General features: G+C 49.4%; 1 protein-coding gene across 11 annotated transcripts in view; it reads right to left on the bottom strand.

Annotated features, from left to right (window-relative positions):
• Window positions 1-8,733: 8,733 nt before the first annotated feature.
• Window positions 8,734-23,843, bottom strand: part of MAST1 (microtubule associated serine/threonine kinase 1) — a 34,435-nt gene continuing 19,325 nt past the window's right edge. For 3 of the 11 annotated variants that reach the window (XM_031947628.1, XM_031947633.1, XM_031947632.1), the window contains 23 exons: window positions 23,046-23,124; window positions 22,525-22,685; window positions 22,303-22,378; window positions 21,535-21,744; window positions 21,194-21,295; window positions 20,760-20,892; window positions 20,465-20,532; window positions 20,272-20,357; window positions 19,937-20,145; window positions 16,269-16,407; window positions 15,616-15,748; window positions 15,345-15,510; window positions 14,839-14,940; window positions 14,624-14,746; window positions 14,362-14,471; window positions 14,053-14,219; window positions 13,582-13,829; window positions 12,814-13,050; window positions 12,443-12,672; window positions 11,514-11,636; window positions 11,110-11,246; window positions 10,685-10,872; window positions 8,734-10,584 (listed from right to left, as the gene is read on the bottom strand). In XM_031947628.1, coding sequence (XP_031803488.1) covers window positions 9,263-10,584; window positions 10,685-10,872; window positions 11,110-11,246; window positions 11,514-11,636; window positions 12,443-12,672; window positions 12,814-13,050; window positions 13,582-13,829; window positions 14,053-14,219; window positions 14,362-14,471; window positions 14,624-14,746; window positions 14,839-14,940; window positions 15,345-15,510; window positions 15,616-15,748; window positions 16,269-16,407; window positions 19,937-20,145; window positions 20,272-20,357; window positions 20,465-20,532; window positions 20,760-20,892; window positions 21,194-21,295; window positions 21,535-21,744; window positions 22,303-22,378; window positions 22,525-22,685; window positions 23,046-23,124 — 4,549 coding nt within the window. In that variant the 3' untranslated portion in view covers window positions 8,734-9,262. The remainder of the gene's footprint in view (window positions 10,585-10,684; window positions 10,873-11,109; window positions 11,247-11,513; window positions 11,637-12,442; window positions 12,673-12,813; window positions 13,051-13,581; window positions 13,830-14,052; window positions 14,220-14,361; window positions 14,472-14,623; window positions 14,747-14,838; window positions 14,941-15,344; window positions 15,511-15,615; window positions 15,749-16,268; window positions 16,408-19,936; window positions 20,146-20,271; window positions 20,358-20,464; window positions 20,533-20,759; window positions 20,893-21,193; window positions 21,296-21,534; window positions 21,745-22,302; window positions 22,379-22,524; window positions 22,686-23,045; window positions 23,125-23,843) is intronic. The other 8 variants (XM_031947638.1, XM_031947636.1, XM_031947639.1 and 5 more) reach the window with 6 other exon arrangements.

Genomic DNA, 23,843 nt, shown 5'->3' with positions numbered 1-23,843 from the left:
CAAAACATTTTACAAAAGATGTTTTGTGAACATATTTAACAAAAGGAATTTACTCGACAAGATGTGTAATTGGGGAGTACTGGCCAAACAGTACTCTAACAATTTCTTGTTGACTTTATTGAGTAGTGATGGAAAACCTTTTTAAACTGGCTGCTAAAGCCAGAATTGAGCATACATGCAAAAGACTCAAAGGACCAAAAAGATCTTTCCTTTACCTGATAAGTTTTCTAATGAGAAGAAAAAATGCTTTAAGCTGGATAGGGAGAGATGTAATAGCAGTAACTTCAGCAGCCTATCTTGTTATTTCCATGTAGCAACCATGTGGCCATGAACACATGGTACTGCTTCTATTCCGTGTTTCCTATTTCTTGGTCTTAGCTGAATAACTGTAAACATAATAGACCAGGCTCTTGTGAATTTTTAAAGGTTGAGAGAGCATTCGGAAGTCCAGCAGCTAGAGTCCATAACAGAATCTTTTAGTAGCCACAGTAGCCAACTCTGGTGAGAATCCTAAAGAACAATGTGCTTGACCCAGGCCATGAATTAATTGACCGGGACATCAGTCCTGCAGCAATGGAGAAATTTAGCCATTGGTTATGTCATAGCCAGAAGTGAACTTGACATGGTGAAAATTTGAAACCATCACCTCAATTCTGAATCTAATTTCCTCAAAGAACATTTTGTTGGGAAATTTTGTTCAGTTCTTACATTATCTCCAGTTTTCTCATCTCTAAAATGGGGATTATAGCAGCATTTGCTTTCCAGATTTTATGTGAGATTTAAATAAGATAACTTGTGAAGTGCTTAGCACACTGCCTAGCATATGGCAGGGACTGTATAAATGTTATTACTGTTATAGTTGTATTATATCTTCTTAGTAAATATCTCTTGGTGATATGTTCAGCTGATATTGGAAGAGATATTAATGGATAACTAATACTGGATGAGACATACTGGATGGGACCTAGTATTAGGACCTGCTTCTTCCCTTCTCCCTTTCCAAGCTCTCTGACTTACTCCAGAAGCCTAAGGGGAGATGTAGCAGAGATCTGACCCAATAGTCCTTGTGGGGGATAGGACATTGAACCTAAATTTGGTCATGTCTCGCCCCAGCTCAAGAAGTTCTTGTGCTCATTACTCTATGGTCTCTGCTCGGCATTCTAATTCCTTTAGAATCTGGCTCAAATAGACCTTTTTAGACAGACTTCACATTTTTCTTTGTCACACTACATGCCAACCAAAGCAGTCTTCCTGCTATCCCCATGCACACCATCCCATTCTCCAATCTCCCACTTGTAAGCCTTTGAACAAGCTCTCCCTCTTCTCCACCTAACTTTCTGCAAGTCTCCCCTTCAGTGATACCTCCTGTACTAGATTCTATGCTTCTCCCCCAAATTGCTTTGTATGTATCATGAATGCATTTGTTCAGTCATTTCAGCCATACCCAACTCTTTGTGACCCCAATAGGGTTTTTTGGGGCAAAAATACACAAGTGGTTTGCTGTGTCCTTCGCTAGATCATTTTACAGATGAGGAAACTGAGGCAAATGGGGCAAAGTGACCTTTCAGGGGTCATACAGCTAGTTAAGTATCTGTAGCCAGACTTGAATTTAGGAAGATGAATTCCTCCAAGTCCTGGCACTCTATCCACTGCATCACCTACCTGATCCAAATATGTTGTTTTCCCCCGGTAGAAAATAAAATTGTTTCATTTTTGTCTTTGCATTCCAAGCACCAAGCAAGTTGCCTGAGTCACAGTAGATACTTGATGCTTTTTGAATTGAAGCCATCAAAAAATTAAAAATTGACAATTGAATCATTATCCATACCCAATAGACCTCTACCATTTCTTGCAGAAATTCAACCTGTACAGCTTACTTACCACAACAAAGAGATCCAAAGAGCCTAGGAAATGCCTCGATTCGCAAACCCAGAGAATAACTCAGATCTAGAGCACAAATTCATTTATAAAACATGGATGAGGATATGGAAAATTCTTAGTAGTATTGAATTATAAAGTAGTGAATTGCAGAGGAGAAATAAATGAAAACATGGGCTTTTTCCAGATTCAGGTAGCTACAAAGATATGGGGTGGGGAGAAAGGATAGAGAAACCATCGACGGGATTTTTTTTCTTAAAATGGTGATTGGGAGGAATGCCAGCAATGACTGACCCATATATCTCTCATCACTATAAAATCTTCATGAGAATAACCTGAATGCAATAGGATGCTGAAGATAATGCTCCATTCCCTAAAGAACCCCTCCTCAGTTTCCTAGGAATTTGCTCTAACCAAAAAACTGGCAGAAGGGGATTGAGTTGATTAATAGACTTGCTGTTCCAGACAGTGAGAAGAATTGTTATAAAGGAAGATCCATAAAAAGGGTCACTCTTCAATACCAGATACCAATCCCCAGTTTCCTCTTCCTGGGCAGCATCTTCCATTTCAGTCCAGTTCAGACAATGGCTCTGCCCTGGAAGGTCTCTGCACATTATCATGGCAATGCAGAAAGTGGTTCTGGAATGCCTGCAAAATTCTGTCTTTACCAACATTTCCCTAGGCTGTGAAACATAGGAAATGGACATTTGGAGTGATAATCTCAATCTATAAATGAGAAAGGACCTCAAAGAGTATGAAGTATAATCCCAACTAGGAAAGTTCCCCTACAACTAACTGCGGTATTAAACAGAAAAGGTACAGTTATTCTTTCCACATTGCAACTTTGCCCATCATAATTTAGATTTATCACAGGTTGGCATAAGAAATTAAATGATAATTTTGGAGTTTTGCAGAATCCAAAAATGACACATAAGGCCAGTAGATGACACAGAATCTATGCAAAAACTTAACCAAAATTTTACAAGGTACCATAAACACTTTTGGGAGGCCAAAAATTTTTATGCAGATTTTCTAGATCTTGAAGTGCTGTACACTTAACCCCTGAGATGTAAAAGGAACTATAGTAGGTAACCACGATTCATTTTCACCTTGGAGGATCTCCAGTGGAATGCCCCAAGGATCAGTGTTTGGACTTCAACTATAAAACATTTTTCCTCAGTGATTTAGATGAAATCAAAAATAAAATGGCATACATATCAAAGTGGTGCATGGCATAAAGCCTAGTGGAATAACTAACACACAAGAGGCTAGATTAAGGATTGAAAAAAATGACAGATTAACATGGGTCTAAATTTAATAAGGATATTAATTTTGATAGAGATGTAGAGTTTGATATATGGGTTTAAAATGAATCAATTTTGTAAGTGTAAGAACTAAGAGGAATGCCTAGAGAATAATTTATCAGTTCAATAACATTTCTTCAGTGTCTGCTATGTCCCAGGCTAAAAACTGAAGATATAAAGACTAAATCCAGTCTCTATTCACAACAAACTCACAAGGGAATAAAAATGATAAACAACGATGAAGTAAACTGAGTGGAGGGTAAATTGGAGGTAATCTCAAAAGAAAGGCACTGAGACTGGGGAGAGAGGGAAAAGTCCTTGCAGAAGGTAGGATTTTTGCTGAAACTTGGAGCCAGGGCAGCCAAGATGAGGAAAGAAGAGTTCCTGGTCTGAGGACTAACCAGTGAAAACCTTCAGGTCCTTCAGTGTCCTGTATGAGAATCAAAATAAAGCGGCTAATATCACTGCATCAGGAGGGAGGGTGATACGGTCAGACTGGCATTCTGCATTTGACAGATGAATGGGGGATGGAGTGGAGTGGAGAAAGGTTTGAGGCAGACAACCTTCAGTCATCCAGGCATTTTGGGATAAGGGCTTGCATCAAAATGGTGGCTGTGTCAGAAGAGAGAAGAGAGAACTTAATGTTAGGAAGATAAAGACTGATTGGATGAGAGAGAGTGAGGAGTCAAGGAGGAGGTGAAGATGGTCAGGTGGTACTCCCAACAGCAATGGGAATTTTGTTCAGTTGTTCTTCAGCTTTGTCCAACACTCCATGATCCCATTTAGGGTTTTCTTGGCAGAGACTCTGAAATGTTTTTATCATTTCCTTCTCCAGCTCATTTTGCAAATGAGGAAATTAGAATTAAGTGATTTGCCCAGGGTCACGCAACTAACAAGTGTCTGAGGCCAGAAGATGAGTTTTCCTTACTCCGGGTCTTTGATATTCTATCTGCTGCGCCACCTAGCTGCCCAATAGGGAATATATAATACAACTAATTGGCAAAAATCAGAAATAGAAATCTGGGAAGGCCTCATGAAATGAATGGGGGAAAAAGGAGAAACAAAAAGATCAAGTGTATACTATTAATATTTGAGAAAATGCAAATGGCTATGGACAAAGAATTTTGATGGGAATGTGGAATGAAAAAGTATCACATATTGAAATTTAAATTGTTTCCAGGAAAGTTTAGTTGGTTATATTGCCATTTAATACTTGTTTTCAAGGAAGCATTTTTTTAAGTGAAAAAAGCCATTTAGACCTGGAAGAAAATTGAGCCCCATTCCCTTCATTTTTTATGAGGAAACAGGTCTAAATGACTTCTCTAAAAAAAGTCATACAAGTAGCCAGAGGAATAGTGTCCAGGACTAGGAAGGGGACAGCTCTGCTGTACTTTGCGCTGAACAGACCGGGAAGTAACAATGTTTCCTACCTGAAACATTGTTTCCCATTCTGAACGTTACATTTTGATTTAGGGGGCTGATCAGAGCCATGGAGTATGTCAAGGACAATGATGAGAATATCTAGAAAAGGGTTCTTGTTCTTTGTTTTCAAAAAGGACCATGACATCAGGGAGGTGATGTCACAACATTCAAGTGAATTGCATTGAAGTGAGGGAGGATAGTGTGCAGTCATCAGTTTCACTCTCTCCTCCAGAGGCATCCGGGTCCAGTGGCTAGAGTAGATCGGGTTAACTGGAAACCGAGCTGGATGCAGTGGGAGACTTTTGGCTCTTAAAAGCCAATTTGGTCTCAATTTAACCAAGGCAATGCCCAACCAATGATGAAAGCTAGGTAAGAAATGAGGCAGAGAATGGCCAATTTTAGGGGAAGACTCTCAAGATTTCTGGCCAAAACATAACCAATTGATATTTACACTCTCACTAAGCCAATCAGGGCCCAAACAATGACCAAGTGGGACTTGTTCTGAGCCTATTGTTGGCCAGTCAGTGAGAGCTAGAGTGATTAGGGTCTAAGGCATGATCCTTATTAAAAATTTAGCCCACAAACCCCAAGCCAAATTGTGAAGTTTCAGGATCAAAATTTACATTCCTTTGGGTAGAGCATCCACAGGTTAAGGACATCAGCTAGAAAAGATTAGCCAGATGGTAAAACCATTTGTGGGTGAATTGAATGAACTGGAGATACTTAGTCCAGAAAGGACATGGACAGGGAACATGATATATTCAAAATAATGGTATAGAAAGCTGCTTGGAGGATGCTTGAGACACAAGATAACTTCATTATAAGAGGGATAAAACAAGATGGTGGAGGACTAGAGACCATGCCATGCTAGGACCAGATGAAGAAACCGGGGATGTTTCATTCCATTTAATTCAATAAACATTTATTAAGCATTTATGTGTAGAGCACTGTGGTAGATGTCAAGGATACAAACACAAAAAACCATCAATCCCTGCCCTCAAGGAGCTTCCATCCTGGGGGGGAGGTAGTTTACAGGTGACTAATACATATACAGAAAAGTAAATATATGTAAATTTGTGATGCATACATATATATATTTATATAGTATGTATGAAGTAAATACAAAGGAGAGGTAGGGCAAAGCACTAACCATTGGAGGTAGTGGTGTGGTGGAATCGGGTATCAGGAAAGTACTAGTTACTACCTGAGTTGAGAATTGGAGAGCCAGAATTTCCAAGAGGCAGAGGTGAGTTAGGAGAGCATTCTAGATATGGTGGTTAGGTTTTGAGGAAAAGTTAGTGGGTTTCTTTCTGTTCATATGGATGGGATATTCAAGAGGAAATTCCAGCAATGTAAAGTGGGACTGGAGCTAAGAGCTGAAGTTGTCGAAATAAGGATGATCATTGAATCCATGGAAGCTGATTAGGCCACCAAAAGAGCATAGAGAGAGGAGGGCACAGACATAGTCTTGTGGTACACCTACATTTTGGAGGCAGTACGTGTTTGTTGATCCAACAAAGGAAACTGAGGAGCAGTCAGACAGGAGGAGACCCAGGAGAGAGTACTGTCACCCAAACATAGGTGGTCAATAATGTTGAGGAGGATGAGGATTAAGAAAAGGCTATTAGATTTGGCAATTAGGAGATCATTACTAACCTCGGAGCAAGCAAGTTCAATTAAAATGGTGAGGTCAATACTTAAGATTACAAGATTATGAAATGTAAAGAGTAAAGGGAGAGAAGAGAAGTAAAGCCAAGGAAATGATATATACAATGACAACAATGTAAATGGAACTATTTAAAAAAAAAAGGTTGCGAAACTCCTAAGCATGGCTCCAACGAATAGAACACTTCCCTACCACAAACCTTTACAGATGTAGGTCTATGAGGGTGGCACATTGCACATATTTTTCGGACTTTTGGCATGTATTGATTAATTTTGCTTTTTCCTCCCTTTTTTGTCTTTAAAAAATACTTGTTTTATAACATGACTCGATGAGAGAAGGGAGATACTTGAAATTATGCCATTAAAAAAACTTGTCATTTTTTTTTTTTATTTAGGAGGGGAGATCAATAAATGATCAAATAAGACCAAACAGTTCTCAAAAAAGAAATGCAAACGTATCAAAATAGGAAACATAACTGCACCTACCTACCAGCATTGTTAGGATCAAATGATATATCTGTAAAGTGCTTAGCGCAGTGCCTGCCACCTAGTAAGCTCTATATAAATGTTAGCTATTAGTAAATATATGAAAATTATTCTAAATCACCGATACAAAACACAAGTCAAAACAACTTGGGCTTAACCTCAAGAAACTGGGAATGAAATTTTAGTCAGAGGAGTTGCAAAAAGATAGGCACACAATTGGTGGAGCTGTTAATCACTTTGGAATTATGGGGCAGTGGGGTGTGCCACCATATTCTTTTGCTAGAGATCCTATTTTATTAGATACCTACCTTCGAGTAAGTGGAAAAAACAAAGCTCCAGCAAAAAATAAAATATACCTAATAGCACTTTTGTGCTAGCAAAGAACTGGAGACAAAAATAAGACACCCATTAATTCAAGAATGATAAAAAAAAGTGATGGAATATTATTGCTCTCTAAGAAATGACAAATATAAATGCAGATAAGCATGGTAAGATTTAGGTGGACTAATCAAGATTGAAGCAAGAAGTGCCAGAGACAAAGCATGCAGAATGATTACAGCAACGTAAGTGGTTAAGGACAAAACACTTCATGATGATGATTATGCTCAGCCTCTGAGATGTGACAAAGTGTGCTTCCCTCTTCTTTGAAGAGATGGGGAACCCTGGGTATGAAATGCTACCTTGACTTTCAGATGCAGTGTTTCCTTTGGTTTTGCTGAACTGCTTTTTCTCCCTTGTTAGTAAGAAAAAAATATTTTCAGACATAAAGGTGATCATTAAAATTCAGCTAAGTTTTTAAAGGGTGGATAAAAAGCAGAAATACATGACCACCATGAAGTGTTTGATGGGCTATCATGAGGAAAGGAATTACATGAATTCTGCTTGACCCCAGATGGCAAAACTAGTCAAAATGGATAATGCCAAAAAAACAAATTTAGATTTTAACAGTCTCCTAACAGTATTAGTCCAAAAGTGGAATAGCTGCCTGGGAATACGGTGATTATGTAGTAGAGGTTATCTTGTTCAGGTATGAGTTGGGCCAGATCTCCAAGGCCCCTTCCAACTCTGGGATTCATATTTCCCAGCTCAGCTTAAAGAGAGGTTTTTGTAGTTCTGAGCCTTTAGCCCCAGCCTTGGCCCATTCTGAGCTTCAATGCTCCTCTTTTAACTAGCCCGGGCCCCACAGTTTTGCATTTCTCTGTAGTTACCCGAGCATGCTTCAGTCTCTCAGTTTTAAAAAAACAACCACATTTTCCTCCTCAGCAGGTCATCCTCCTCTTCCTCATATGCATGGTATCAGAACTTCCCAGTCCTTGTGGGACAACTCTCCCTGTACAATCTCAGGGCACAAGCCTATCCCTGCAACTCTCTGTCCACTATCCGTGGCCCCCTCAGTGGAGGAGACCCCTCTCCCAGAGCCGCTGTTCTGTGCTGCTTCAGTCCAGAGTAGGAGCTCCCCTTTCCTCAGCCTCTCTGTGGGGGCGAGTGCTGGCTTCCTCTGCCTTGGGCAGATCGCTCCCCAGCAGATGCCGTCGGCCACCTCTTCCATCACTCCCGTAGCATGCTTACTTGCCACGTCTCCTCTCCGGTCCCCACACTTCCATCTTCTGGCCGGGAGATCTGGAGTGTGCAGCCGTGACAAATACCATTTGTTTCTCTTTCCATTGAGTCGGCTTGATGGCCCAGTGGATAGAACTCGAGTCTGCAGTTAGGAAGTCCTGAGTTCAAATTGGGCCTAAGACCCTGGTATAGACTCCCTATGTGAGCCTGGGCAGCTCCCCTCAACCCTGCCTGTCTCCGTCTCATTGTAATAGCACCTCCCTCCCAGAGTTGTGATGGGTGTGTCTATACATGTATAAAGTGTGTCCACACACACACACACACACACACACACACACGTGACATCTGTGAAGCACCTGCACACAGTAAGTGCTCAATGCCCTCCCCCCCCACCCCGGGTGCCCAGTCCTCCCCTTCCCCCCACTGCAGAGTCCCTCACTGAGGATGGCTTAGCAATGCTCTCCTCAGTCGTGTTATCTGAGGTATTAAGGTCTCTAATCTGCCGCCCTGGGGCCCCCCACCCTTCTGAAGCTTTTCCTATATATAGCTCCACGTTACAGCAGAACTCTGAGATACCTCTCTCTGCGGGGCAGCTTTCCTCGCTGACTCAGGGTCTCGGGCTGACCGTGAGTGTTACCGTTCTGACTGAATTTTGTCTCCCGTGAATGAAGGGTCTCGCCCGGGTGCCCTCTGAGGGCACCAGCTGTGTGGGTATCTGGCTGGGTTGCTATGTGAGCACTCGCTTCCCTCGCCACCTTCCAGTAAAACCCAACAGCTCAGATATCACCACTGCCGCCTGTGGCAGGTCCAGAGAGCCTGGAGCCCAGGATGCGTAACACGCACTTTATTTATATGTGTACATATGTATACAACCCACTGTACAGTCTGGTGCTGCCCTCCAGTCCTATTTCACAGGCCCAGAGGTGGGGCAGTGTCTGGGCCCACCCTCAGTTCGCTGACCCCTTCTTGGCCAGGCCTGGGCCGGGCACAGGCAGCCCCGACTCGCTCTTGGGGCCTGGGAGAGCTGGGATGGGGAGGGCGGTGGGGACCTGTGGATGACCTGGCTCAGGGCCAGACCCATTCCGAGCAGAAGGTGGGGGCGCTACCGGGGCAGAGCTCGTGGGCTCTGGAGAGAGTTTGGGAGATGTGGATTTAGTTCGGGGCAAGCTCAGTGTGGTTCTTTCTTCCACCACCTCCAGGACCCAGCGCTCCTTAGTCACCCTCCCCCCGGGGGCCTCAGGGGGAGGCCTACTGACCTCAGACTTGGGCTCCACAACAATGGGCACGGGGAGCAGGTCATTGCCTGGGCCTCCCCGGGGGGACGTGGCCGCCTCACTGGCACTGCTGCGTCTGCCCACCTCATACTCCTGCACGGGGCTCAGGGCTGCCTTGGCCAAGGCCCGGGCCGCCCCGCCTGCATCCTCTGTCTGCACCCCCTGGTGCCTCGTGCCTGCCCCTTCTCGGTCCAGAGTCCGGCCTGGGGGTGGTGCCCGGGGTGGACAGCCAGAAGGGACGCAGCCCCCTGACCATGGGGGCTCCCCCCGACTGCCGCCCACTTCCCTTTCTTTGCGGGAGGACCCTTCGGCTTCTGGGACTTTGCCTGGACCGGGAGGTCCTGGACCAGCAGCCGACTTTTCTTCCTTGGGGCCGTCACCCCCCCGTGGCCCGGCTAGAAGAGGGTCTCCCCCACCCAGACTCAGGGGTGACTCTTGGCGGCCCAGTCGCCTCATAGGTGGGGGGCGCTGGGCCCCAGGCCCGTCAGCAGCAGCGGAGGTGGGACCTGTCTCGCCCTCAGCCTCAGCAAGGCTGTGCAGTGCCAGCTCTCCATGGAAGTCCTTGCGGAAGTCAGGGTGCCCCACCTCCAGACTGTGCTTACGCAGGGCCCCCTTCTTGTCAGTACCCAGCGGGCAGCCGAGCTTCTCAGCAGATTGTACCCTCTTCAGAAGCGGGGACCGGGGGGGCTCAGCGCTCTTGGGGCGCGGGCGCACCACAGGTGGGGACGAGTGTAACTTGGCAGGGAAGCTCTGGGTGGTGTGGGAGCTGCCCACCGTGTGGCCTGGCAGTGGGGGCGGAGAAGACTGTGTGGGGGAGGGCGTGTGTGCCAGTGGGGAAAGGGGGATGTTGCCAGCAGACTTGCAGCGGGCCGAGCGGTACTGCCGGTGCAGCTTGGGGGACAGGCCGTGAAGGGTGCTGGGCCGGATGTGGTGAGAGGAAGAGGCTGGGGAGTTGGGGGTGCTGGACGCTGGGGAGCTGCTCTGAGAAGAGGCACCTGTAGGAGGAGGAAGAAATTGTGGAGAGGAGGCTGATGAGTGCAGAGCCCAGGATCCTCGAGCCCCCGTTGCCGCCCGCCCTGGCCACCGGAAGCATACCGAGGTAAGCCGAGTCCGGCGTGGAGCGGTAACTGTGTGTGGGGGAGCGGGCGGGCAGGCCGTGGGTCGGGGACCCAGGAAGGCTGTCGCTGGAGGAGAGGGATCGATTAAGAGATGAGAGGGAGCGGCTCGTGTGGAGGAGGTTGGACTGCTTGGTGATCTTGCGGAACAGAGAGCTGCGCTTCCTGCTGAGAGTCGGAAAGAAGGGTGGTGAAAGGCCTGGCCTGGTGTGTGGCCCGTAGTCCCACCCCCCACCCCCCCACCCCCACAGCAAGAAGGTCCAAGCATCTGTGCTCATCTTATGGCAAGGGAAGCTGAGACTTCTGCAGGGTCTCACCGAGGAGACAAGTCAGAGCAGTGTCTGTCCCGGGCTCTTCCCCACAACTGAGCTGCTCTGACTCCTGGGAGGTCTGGGGGGCCCCTACCTCTCTTGGCCCTCCTTCGCAGCTGGCCTCTTGTTCCTCCTGGCCATCTTGGCCTTGTAGCTGCTGCGCCGGGCAGGCCCGATGCGGATGGACGTGTTCTCAAATGGGGTGGTTGTCACGGCCACTTTGTTCCCACTCTACAGTAATGTCAGGGCAGAAAGGCCACAGCTGGAGGTCCTCTGGACCCTGTTCTGCTCCCAGGATCTTCCTTCTGGAGCCTCCTCCCCTACTCAGCACTCTCCTCCTCCTCTAGGCGCCTGTCCTTGGGACCTCACCAGCTCACCCCCCCCCCCCCCCCCCCCCCCCCCCCCCCCCCCCCCCCCCCCCCCCCACCCCCGTCTCCTCATCTACATGGAGCTGCCCCGCCCCTCAGCACCCTTCCTCCCTCCTTCCCAGTTCCTGACCTTGAGGATCAGCTCCACCACCTCTGGGTGCACCATCCCATGTACAGGCTCCCCATTGACATGGGTGATGAGGTCTCCTGCACAAAGTCCAGCCTCCTGGGCAGGTCCTCCCTCTTCCACATGCTGTCAGGGCCAGGGGACAACAAACGGTTACAGGAACCTCCTCCCTTCTCCCTCAGTGGGGCAGGGGACCTACTGGCTGTCCCTGCTGAGAGGCAGCCAAAAACTGAGGCAATTGGGGTTAAGTGACTTGCCCGGGGTCACACAGCCAGGAAGTGTTAAGTGTCTGAGACCAGATTAGAACTCGGGTCCTCCTGACTTCAGGGCTGGGGTTGTGTCCACTGAGCCATCTAGCTGCCCCCAAATCTGCAATTCTTTTACGTCGCCATAGCCCGAGTCCCACAGCGGCAGACACAACAACTTTTATTTCTAGAGCCCTCTGAGACGCACTGAGCATTTTCCTGGTATAGTAGAATGAACACTGTCTTTATAATCGGAGCCCCAGGTCAGTCCTAGCTAGCCATGCATCTATTTGCCATATAGGTGACCCTAAGCAAGCCATTTTTCTGCTTTTAGGCAGTTTCCTTATTTGCCAAATGAGGGGATTGGACCCACAATTCCTAAAGTCCTTCCTAGCTCAGCTGCCTATGACCTTATGATAAAAGTCATAAAAAGCCTGGGACACAGGAAGTATGAATTTCATTGAGGAAACTTAGAATTCAGGCAACAGTGACTGGCCCAAGTAGGTGGGACAGCCTAGTCCTAATCCTCCTTTCTCCCACATTCTGCCCTTTCCCCTTAAGACCAAATTAGCAGTAGCTTCAGGGTGGCGGGATGAGCTGCAAGGAAAGGGGCATTCTGGGAACTATCATCTCCTCCCCGAGGGACCACTGCCTCTTGCTCCCTGCCCTAGGAGAGCGGACACTCACCCACACGATGTGGTGGACGCTATAAACGTCTGAGTCACCCATGTAGACACGGATAGCCCTGAGGGTGAAGCCGTACTTCTTGCCCGAGCGCTGGATGGTGATGGGGGAGCGGAGAGCGCTCACCGCAGGGGAGTAGTCACGGCTAGGAGACGAGTCCCTCGAGGATGGGTTGGAAGAGAGTGACCGAGGGGACATAGGACTGGCCAGGGGAGAGCTGCCATGCTGATCTACTGCGGACATGGGGATTGTGGAAGGTCAGCCCATGGTCACATCGTGAGGGCAGTTGTCCTGCCATGCTAGGGGATTCTTTTCTGTCCTTGCGTCCCCAAGGCCAGGACCCCCCCACCCCAGCATCCAGCCCCCACACTTACCAGTGGGAATCATGACCGACAGAGCAGTGGCTGAGGCTGACTTGATGACCTTGCCGCCAGGGCGTGAGGGCCGCTTCTCTGAGGGCTCCCCAGAGATCTGCTGTTGATGCCTTGCTCGTCGAAGGACCAGGTCATTTGTGGCTTTGGGGGCTGATGGGTCTCCTTCTTTGGGGGGCGGGACCAATTCACCTGGTTGGAAATAATGGCTACAGTGCCTCAAGGCTTCCAAGTACACTTCTGACAACCAGGGATAGGATGGAGAGGGGAGAATGGGGAGAAAGGGGAAGAAAAACACTCTAGAACCCAACTGGCATTATCTTTAGAAAAAACCCAACCCCCTGCACCCTCTCAAGGATTTGGCAATAATGTGATGAACCCAATCCAGAGGCAAAAGGAGAGATTGTCTCCAGGACCCTTGGGATCACAGCATTTAGATCCAAAAGGATCCTCAAGAATCATGTGAGCAAAAGAGGGAACAGAGTCAGAATGAAGGATTTGTTCAAGGTCATCAAGCTAGGAAAGAGCAGAGCCCTTCTGTATGGGGATGGAACGTTCTTGAAGCCCCTCCTGGGGTGTCAGGTCCTGTGCAAAGCACTTTATAAGGATGATCTCATTTGATCCTCACAGGTCTCCTGGCAGAGACATGCTCTTATACCCATTTTATAGCCAAGGAAACTGAGTCGACAGATTGAATGATTATTCAGGATCCCTTTACCGGTCCCTGCCTGGGCTGTGGGGAAGCAGGAAAGAGATGAGGGGCAGACTCACCAGTCTCCGAGTCTCCAGTGCTTGGGGTGCTGTCCCCAGCTGTGCCTTCCTTGGGAGCTCTGCTGTCTAGACTACCGGGGGGGTCAGAGCTGGGCCGGGGAGGCCTCCGTACCCTCCCTTCATCCTCATCCTCCTGGGGAGCGCTAAAGCGGCTGGGCTCCAGGAGGGCCGAGAAGCGGCGGCGAGCACCCAGTGGGGGGCTGGCCTCCCCCTCCAGGAAGGAGGACTCAGAGGCCGACAGACGTTTGCTAGAGCAGGAAGGGCCAGGGGAGTCAGAAGCAACATTTGTCCTCCGTCAGAGACCTCCCAGTTTCAAGCGGCCCCAACGCGGAGAGCAGCTGGAGGACTCCCCTGCCAGCCATCCCTGACCCGCACCTCCAGCTCTCCTCTGGCTCTGGATCCCACCCCCACCTTGTAGACCGCGGTCCAGCCCCCTCCCCAGCCCCAGCCCAAGCTCGTGCCCCAGCTCACATCTCGGGGGACCCCCCCCTCCAACTCTTGTCACGCAGAGTGAGGCCGCCCAGCCCCTCCCGCTTGCTGGCTGCCTTCTCCTCTTGGCTCTTGCTGCTGGCTTCCCTCTTGCCACTCGTGGGAGGCTTGGGCTCGTGTTGGGACAGCTGTTCCATGCTGCTGTATACCTGGGGGGTGAGCTGAACCTCAGGAGGGAATCCTGGCCTCCTGCCCCTGCAGTCCCTGATGCAACCCTCCAGGAGCTCCCCCCACCCCAGGCACCGTGGAAGTCCCTTCCCAGCCTTCTGCCTCAGGGGCAGGGGAGCTTACTTTGCTGAATCGGGGAGAACAGGAAGAGAACTGGCGGATTTCCACGGGCTCATCCTCTGTGGTGTCATCTTCATCGTAGGAGTTGACATGGTGGTACCTGTCGGAGCGGGCTGGGGGCCACCACAAGCATTGGGAGGCGTGTTGGGAGGCAGAGCGGCTGCCCCTCACCCCATACCCCTGGGGCCTCTGCCAACCCCTCCTCTGCCCCTCCCCCAGGCCCCAGAAGGACCCCTCAGGAGAGTGGCTTGGGCTGGGAACTCACTGTCAAAGTAGCTGGTGTCATCCTCGGACTCCAGGTTGGGGATGAACTCAGCTTTCTGCCGCAAAAGGCCTGTCCAGTCCAGTTCCCGGAAGAAGCTGTGCTCCTTCACCTCAAAGGCACCACCTGGGGTGGGGGGGACAATTGGCCCTAGGCAGGGGGCCTAAGGGCCGTCCAGGCCTTGAGGGGGACACCCGACGCCAGGCAGCCCTCCTTACCTGCACCCAGGCGCACCAAAGGGTTGGTCTGCAAGAGGGAGGATATGAGGAGCTGGGCATCGGCAGGCAAGGCCTCCTCCCCCTCAGGCCACAGAATGTCATCTGCAAGAAAAAGGAGGGGGGGATGAAGCAGGCAAGCAAAGAGAGCCGGGAGAAGGGGGCCCACGGGCATCGGCCTTGGCCAGGAAACTCTCACATCCCACCATGTCACAACGGGGCGAGCTTGGGTCCAGTCCGGGAGCCCCTCGGGCCTGGCTCCCCATTGCCCCCTCTCACCCTCCAGACATGACCGGGGCTACGCTAATCTGTGCACACATTGCGGCCCCCACTGCCCGCACCATCTCCCTCATCAAAGCAGGGCCCCCCTGTGTCCTCTGCGCCCTGCCTAGCACCGTGTCTGGCCTGCGAGGCACCGGGTTTGTTAGATGAATGTGAGCATGAGTGATGGCCTGTTAGACCGAGGAAGGGTGGCCGGTGGCCAGTGGTAGGACGACAGGCACACGCACCACTGATGACCTGCCCAAACAACTCTTCGGGGGTGTCTCCAAAGAAGGGCACACAGCCCACCAGGAACTCATAGAGGATGATGCCCATGGCCCACCAGTCCACAGGTTTCCCGTAGCCCTGGCGCAGGATCACCTCAGGTGCGATATACTCAGGTGTCCCACATACCTGTGTAAAGACCATCAGCCCCCTAGCTCTGTGGCTTCTGGGCCCCAGCCACGACCCCCAAGTCGGACCCCCTTCATGCAAAGCCCTGATGCCACCTCCTCCCACCTGCTTATCCAGGAACTCTCGGGCATCCTTCTCGATGTGACCCTCATACAGGTTGGTGGTGAGGCTCATCAGGCCCATCTTGGAGAGGCCGAAGTCCGTCAGCTTGATGTGGCCCATGGAGGTGATGAGGAGGCTAGGGGCATGGGGGCACCTCAGAGATACCCAGTCCCATCCCACCCAGCCTGAATAGCTTCAGAAGTCCCTCGGGAGAGGCATTGTAAGGAGACAAACGCCTCCCACAGGCCCTCTCAGTGCCCGCCCCCTGCCCAAGCCTGTGGGCACACACCCCTTCCCACCACAGACCTTGACACACTAATGAGGCTTAGGGGCTGGCAGGGCTGAGGAGCTGGGGATGGTCCATGATTGGAGCTGGGCAGCAGTGAGCAGGATATGAATAAGGGAGGATAAGGTGACAGGCAAAAAGGGAAGAAGGATATTTGGGAACTTGGAGTAGAAAATAATCGGGCAGGGAGATAAGAGGTGGAAAGAGAGGGGAACCAGTGCTAGGGGATGGCAAAAAAGTTGAGGGGTGGGTGAAATCTAGGGGTGTGAGGGACTTATAGAGAGAGCAGCCCCAGGAAGTCTGTGGAGGTGGGGCCTGGGACAGTGGGGAGAACAGAGGGAGTTGTGGGGGACAGGAGGGGGTTCCCTACTTGTCAGGCTTGAGGTCTCGGTGCACGATGCCATAGTTGTGCAAGTACTCCAGTGCCAGCACCGTCTCTGCAAAGTACATCCTCGCCATCTCCACAGGCAAGGCCCCGATGTTCTTGAGCAGTGTGGCACAATCACCTCCTGTAAGGGGGTCCCCATTTGTCCAGGGCAGGGAGGGCAGCGCCAGACCCCTTCCTCACCATCCCCACAGCTTGCTCAATAGCTGCCTCCCCCCTTGTTCTGAATCCCAGCCTTCTGAGAATCTGTGCCTCTCACCTCCATCTTATCTCATTCCCGCACATGGCACTGGCCTGTGAGCCTGAGATGACCAGGGCCATGTCTGACATGGGTGGCTCCTTCAGCCTATAAGACAGGACTCCCAACTTCTCCCTCCTCTCTCTTTCCTCAGCAGATCTCCCATCTAGACCCCTTTATCCTCATCTTCCCTCTTTTGCTCTATTCTTACAGGTGAGGTAGCCCTCCTTTCCAAGGTGACTCCTTACACTTGTGCTTTCACATCCCTCAGGAGTATGCTCTCATCCAAATTCCATTTCTCTCTCCCTGTATGTTAGCTTCATTTCCACTACCTGCTACATGCCCATATTCTTCTATTCTTAAAACCAAACCAAAAAAAAAAAAAAAAAATCAAAACCCTTCCTGTGTGACACTGTCACTTGTGCTAATTAGCATCTTCTGTCCTTATCCTCATCATTGACAAACTCCTAGAAAGAATACTTTACAATTCCTATTTCTCCTCCACTTAATTTCTGTGCAGACCCCTGCAATTTGATTTCTGACTCTACTACTCAATTGATCAGTAGTCAACATCTGTCTGTCTCTCCTTCCCTCCTCCTCTCTCTCCCTCCCTCCCTCCCTCCCCTCTTTCTTTTTCTCTCTCTCTGCTTCCCTCCCTCCATCCTTTCTTCCTCTTCTACTTTCTCTCTTTTCTCTCTCCACCTTCCTTCCTCCATCTCTCCCCCTTCCTCTTTTTCTTTTTTCCTTCTCTCTCCCTCCCTGTCTGTCTCTCTGCCTCTCCCTGTGTCTCACTGTCTCCTCTGAATCTCTTTAGCCAATGACCTCTTAACAACTAAACCTGCTGGTGTTTTCTCAGTCACAGAAGGATAATCTCAAGAGTGCTAAGGGCACTTGGCAGCTATTTAGTTCAATCTGGGCCTGAATCAAAACACCTCCTACAATATGCTCAAAAAAAGTGGTCACCCAGTCTTTGCTTACAAAGCTATAAAGTGAAATGTCTTATTCCACCAGCAGCTCATCCTACTGCTGGACAGCTCCAAGTAAGCTTTCCCTGACATTCAGTGCAAATTGGTTCCTTTGCTGCTCCTGTCCTCTGGGGCCAAAAGGAATACAAATCTTTCTTTCCCAAGGATCTTTCAAATACTGGAAGACAACTACCAAGTACAAACAAACACACACACACACACACACACACACACACACCATCTCTTCTCCAGGATAAAAATTCTCAGTTGCTTCAACTAATCCTCAAATATCAGGAATTTCAGGGTCATCTTCATTCTGAGTGCTCTCTTCTGGATAATGCCCAGTTTTTCCATCCCAATATGTCACAGATCTAAATACAATGCTCTGGGTGTAGTATGATCAGGACCAAACACTAGCAACAGCTACAAACCATCATTGCTCTTTCCCTGAACACCAGCTCTCTCTTAAGGCAGCCTGAGATTGCCTTAACTTTCTTGGCTATCAGATCACCTTGTTGACTCATATTCAACTTATAAACCACTAAAATCTCCAGTTTTCCCCCCCATGAGCTACTATCTCACCCTCTCTGCCCATAAAAATTTTTTTTGAAAAAAAAATTTCTTGAACCCAACTACCAGATTTGCTATTTATCTCAATTAAATTTCACCTCTTACATATGGCCCCAAGTTCAAGCCTGGCAAGCTCCTTTTGTCTCCTTTTATCCACTGTATCACACGTCTCTCCACATCATGTCATCTATACATTTCATAGATTCATATAATGCTATAAGTTAGTGCTGCCTGATCTGTTTTCTAAGTCCACAATACAATTATTCAATAGATAGAATAGAATGTAAGCTCTATCAGGACAAGAAACATTTCGTTTTTGTCTTGATATTTTTAGATCCTAGCACAGAACCTGGCACAGAGCTCTAAGATACTCTTCTGGAGACCTCCTTCCAAGCTGACATAAAAACAATAATGACACTTTTTGACTGTGGCCATTTAACCACATCCAAATTTACCTAATTATTCACTGTCTACTCCAAAACTGCCCATCTTTTCCATGAGAATATCATGAAAGACTTTATCAAATGCTTAATGTTAAAATTTAGATAACTTATCCAAAAAGGAAACAATGTTAATAGTTTGACATGGTAACTTTTTATTGAAGTGATGCTGCCCACTGTGATTACTACTGGCTTTTCTGGATTTTGTTAACCAAGCCTTCAATGATACTTTCTAGAAATTTGCCTGAAATTGAAGGAAAGCTCACTGACCTAGAGTTTGTAGACTTCAGTGTTGTTGTTGTTTTAATTGGGCTATTTGCCCTTCTCCAATTCCGTGGTGCCTTTCTTTTCTCCATCATCTTTCTCCATCTTCCTCCATCTTTTCTCCATTTTTCTCCATCCTGCTCCATCTCCACAATCACTGACAGTAGCCCGGCAAGAACATCTGCCAGTTCTTTCAGTTTCCCAGAAGGTGGTTTGTCTGGACCAGCTAAAGAGACCTCATCATCATCTCTCTTACTATTTCTGCCCTTATCTTGCTTTTCTCTCAGCTTCTCATGATCTTTAATCACCCCTTGCCTGGACTATTAAGGGCAGCTAAGTGGTGCAGTAATAGAGTGAGTGCTGGACCTGGAATCAGGAAGACCTGAGTTCAAAGCCTGTTGCTTACTAGCTGTGTGACCCTGGACAAGGCATTCACCCTGTTTGCCTCAGTTTCCTTATCTGTAAAATGAGCTGCAGAAGGACATAGCAAACCATTCCAGCACCTCTGCCAAGAAAACCCCAAATGGGGTCACAAAAGTCAAGACACAAATAACAACCAAACAACAACCTGGACTGTTGTAATAACCTTTGTCTAAGGCTCTTCCAGCTCTACTCCATCCTTCACAAAGCTGATGTTTTCTGCTCAAAAAATGGGCTCCCTACATCCTAGAAGATAAAATACATACTTCTTAGCCTGACATCTAAGCCCTTCTTCTGCTTGACTTTATCTTTTTTATGATTACTTCCTGCTAGGCAAACCCGATTGCTAGCTGTTCTCTAAATGTCATCACTAGCCCTTGGGTGTTCTTGCAGGGTAATTCTCCAAGCCTGGGATGATATCCCTCCCTCTTTTTATCTTGACCATGTCATTCTTCAAATTCCAGCTCAGGGTCCACCTCTTCTAGGAAGCCTTCCTTCCCTGATACTTTGAATGACAATGAACTCTCCTCAAATTTTCCTTGAGCCTTTTCTGCAGATTTCTATCACTTCTAAAGTCAGTCTAGCTTATCTCCCTTGTGCCCTGGACTAGCTCCTGAGCTCCTTAGTTTAATGTCAATGCAATTTCTCATCTTTATACCCCCAGCACTAGGCACAGATCCTTGCACGCAGGAAGTATTAATACTGGAAATAACTGGTCTTTCCTGCGCTGGTGGCCAGTGATCACCCATCACCTACCTTCTACATATTCCATGACCATGCAAAGGTGGCGTTTGGTCTCAAAGGAGCAGAACATGCTGACGACAAAGGGGTTCTCGGCAAAGGTGAGGATGTCACGCTCCACAAATGCCTGCTGGATCTGGTTGCGAAGGATCAGGTTCTGCTTGTTGATCTTTTTCATGGCAAAGCGCTGGCGTGTCTCTCGGTGCCTCACCAAGTACACAGCCCTGAAAGGGACAGACAACTAGCATCCCTTCTATCCTCCTCTCCTTTGGTCTCACCTTTTCCTCTTCTCCCCTCTGGACTCTTCCTCTCTTCCCACCACCTGTGTGGCCCCAGCCCCTGGTTCTTACCCATAAGCACCATTGCTGATGAGTTTGATGGTCTCAAAGTCATTCTCACCAGGGGGTTTCTTGGCCTTGGGGGTGGCACCACGCCCCTGGAAAGAAGGAAAGGATCAGAGAGAAAATGGTGTCACAGAAAAGAGAACAGTTTTAGACTTCCCCCAGGCCCCCCGCTCCATCCAAGGATGTCATCCCTGCTCACCTCTGCAAAGTCATCCTGCTCAGGGGTGTTGGAGCCTCCACTGTCTTGGTCCTCAAGGTGAACTACATCTGGGGAAGGACCAAGTATTGGGGAGGGGGTCTGGGCTCCTGGATCACTCTCCCTAAAACCTGCTCTTTGCATATGCTGGGGTGGACTGGGGTGGAGAAGAGTCTGACCTCCCTGAGGAACCCATTTGAGGCCCTGGGATGTCCCAACCCCATGTTTCTGACCCCCACTCTAAGAGAGTAGATAAGGTGGGCTCCTAGAGCCAGCACACCCTGACTGGACCTAACACCTGGAAAGGGGTCTCGGGTGAGACCAAGCTGGCTGATGATGTAGCGAGGAATGTCTGTCTTCACCAGGTGCCCTTCTTTGGCGTGGTCTTCAGCTGCCTCCAGTAAGTGGTAAAACTCCTCTGGGTTAAATTCCTGAGAGCAAAAGCAAAGCTGGGCACTAAGAGAGGCGGGCACTGTGCTGGGTCCTTCACTTCTCAAGAGACTAATCAAGAGCCAGGCCACAGGGGTGATCCCATACAGAAGCCTCCGGTTTTGGGCTCCTGACCCAAAGGCCAGCTCCAGATTTGTCATTTCATCAGAATGAAGAGGCCCCTTCCCCTCTGAGCAGCTCCACCACCTCCTTCACTGGACACACCCCATTCATTAGGATCTCTCCCCAGGCCTTTGTCCATAAATCCTCCAAGGTCCCACCCCTTGAAGACCCCTCTCTCACCAGACACTCCAACAGCCGAGCTGGGCGAGAGATGATAATAAGCAGTTTCTTCACTAGCTGAGTGACAAAGGCAACTTCCAGGCTTTCAGAGCGTTCATAAGCCTGAGACAAGAGGGAGAAAGAGGGCTGAAAAATTTAGACAGAAAGACCTAGTAGGAGAGGATGGGAGTCGGCACAGGAGACCCTCACGAGGGACACAAGGACATAAGAATAGCTACAGCTGGCCTAATGGAGGGGGGGGAGGTGTCAATGAAAGTAGGAGACCTAGAGAAGTCGGGGGATGGGCTTGGGCCCCAGATTTGGGGTGGTCTGCTTTCCCCCAACCTCACGCCTGCTCTTACATCCTGTAGCAGCTTTTCCAAGTTCTCCTGCAGCTCATAGAAGTAGACAGTGGTGATAAGGCCATCGTGGGACTTGGCCAGGCAGTCTCGAGCAAGCTCTATGATCTGGTGATGGATGAAGCTGAGGACGCCATCGGCCAGCGGTAGCACGCTCTCAGGCTCAAACGATCGGGTAAAGTCCCGTAGCTTCTCTTCCATCTGTGCCGTAGCCTGCAGGGCAAGAGACTGCTATGAGCGCTGGCGCTTGGGATCCAGGGGGGGCTCCTGCAGGCTTGGATCTTCTGCCAGGAAGTGTCAGGGCTGGGCCTGAAAGGGCTGAGCTGAGGCGCGGGGAAGGGATGCTCAAGGATTGGGGAACAAAGGGGCGCAGACCCCCTCCTGCTTCTCAGGGGAGGATGCTGGAGGGCGCTGCCCACGGTCACACAGCAAGTGGCTGAGCCACAATTAAGACTTCTGTGGAGGCCTCTCGGTCAGTTGTCTCCCCACCACACCATGTTCCCATGACAAATGAAGGCTGGAGACTCATGGATGGGAGTCCGGAGGAAGGGCCGGACAAGGAAATTGGGGCCCCTGTCAGGGGTGAGGATGGGGGGGGGGGCTCTTCCTGGGATCTGGGGCCATTCTGATGACAAGCCCTGCAGTGGCAGAAAATGACCACAAGGGGGTGCTTGAAGCTAACAGGCAAGATCAAGTTCATTGGTAAGGTGACTGTGGAGCAAGGCTCCTGGTCCAGCTCTGGGGCGGTCAGCGCTGGGGGCCTGGTCTCACCTTGGGAAATCTCTCCTTGTACACATGGTTCATCATCACGATCTCATTGTCATAAGAGGAAGGGGAGCGCCCAGGGCTGCCGGAAAAGGTCGTGTTATTCAGCCTTCCTCTCAATAGGACCATCCGTCTCCTCCCTCAGTGTCCCCTTCTGGGGCCCCGTGGGCTTCCTTGTCACAGAGTCCCGACCCTGCCCAGGAGAGGGTCCCGGGGAACCGGCCTGACCTGAGGCTTCGGGAGCGGGGCCGAGCAGCGGGTGAGCGACGGCCCCCATCCTCATCCGGGATGCTCTCCGTGCTGCCAAAGTGCTTGGACAGGAAGTGCAGCTCATCCACCGTTGGCTGGTAAGGGAGCTGGTGAAGCCGCTCTTGAGAGGAGCAGGACGACTGGGCGGCCGAGGGAAAAACAAAGTAGAGAGAGGGGCAGTAGTCAGAGTCATGAGTTCCCTGCCCCACCCTCTGGACACCCAGTGCTACAGGCCAAAACCAGGGATTTCCAAGGACACACAGAGAGAGGCTGGAGACTTAGAAACAGACCCTGAGGGAAGCGCTAGAGCTAATTTTTTAAAAGCAGAAATGCTTAAAACCTGAGAGGATGGTTATATGGTGGACTCTGTTGAGACAGATCCACAGTGAGACTGGGGAAGGGGCAGAGAACATGGGGGAAAGAAGGAGAAGCAACTTAAGAAAGCTGGTGGGGATCGATGATGGAGTATCCTGCCTCCAGCCTTTACTTTCCTCACTTACAGAGACTGTGGAACTGGGCGTATTGGTGCCATAGCCAGAGGAGGGAAGGGAGGCCAGAGACCAGCGGCGTCCATCGGCCCTGGAAAGCAACCCATATAAACTTCAGAAGCAGCTGGGAGAGACCTGCTCCCTTCATATACACATACACAAGCCCGCAAGCGCGTGCGCACACACACACACACACACACACACACACACACACACACACCCTCCCTAGCACTTTTCCCAGAGGTCTCCATGTCTCTCTCCAGGAAGCAGACCTTCACCCTTCAGGAGACAAGACTGTCTCAGCGTCCCTGACCCAAACCCTGAGATTGAAATAGGACATGGTGGGGAGAGGATGTGAGGAAAGGCAAGGAAAAGTGACAGAGAGAAAGAAGCAGCCCAGGGAGATGATGATGAAGAATGGAGGAGATAATTGAAGGGAAGAAAAATGGATGGGAGTCTAGGGAAAGGGAAAAGACTTGGGAGAAGAAGATTGGGGAAGGGTGGATGAGACAAAATGAGAAAGGAAGAAGAGCAAGGAAATGAAAGAGGCTAGTGGGAAAAAATAAGAGACTAGAAGAAGAGTATATTAGGGAAAGTAAAAAGGAAAGGAGAGAAGGATTAAGAACAAATGGGAGGGGGGAAATCCAAGAGAAAGCAAATTAAAATGAAAGGGGGAGCTTAAACAAGGGAGGAAATGAAGGGATGAGAATGGTGATGAGAAGAGAAGACTGAGGGCAGAGAGAAGAAAAGAAAAAGACAAGGGAAAATTAAAGCAGTGAGGAGGGATAAAGAGTAGAAGGAAAAACAAGA

This window comes from Sarcophilus harrisii, chromosome 1, assembly GCF_902635505.1.
Source record: "Sarcophilus harrisii chromosome 1, mSarHar1.11, whole genome shotgun sequence".
NCBI lineage: Eukaryota > Metazoa > Chordata > Mammalia > Dasyuromorphia > Dasyuridae > Sarcophilus > Sarcophilus harrisii.
This window is presented reverse-complemented; position numbering and strand designations above follow the sequence as displayed.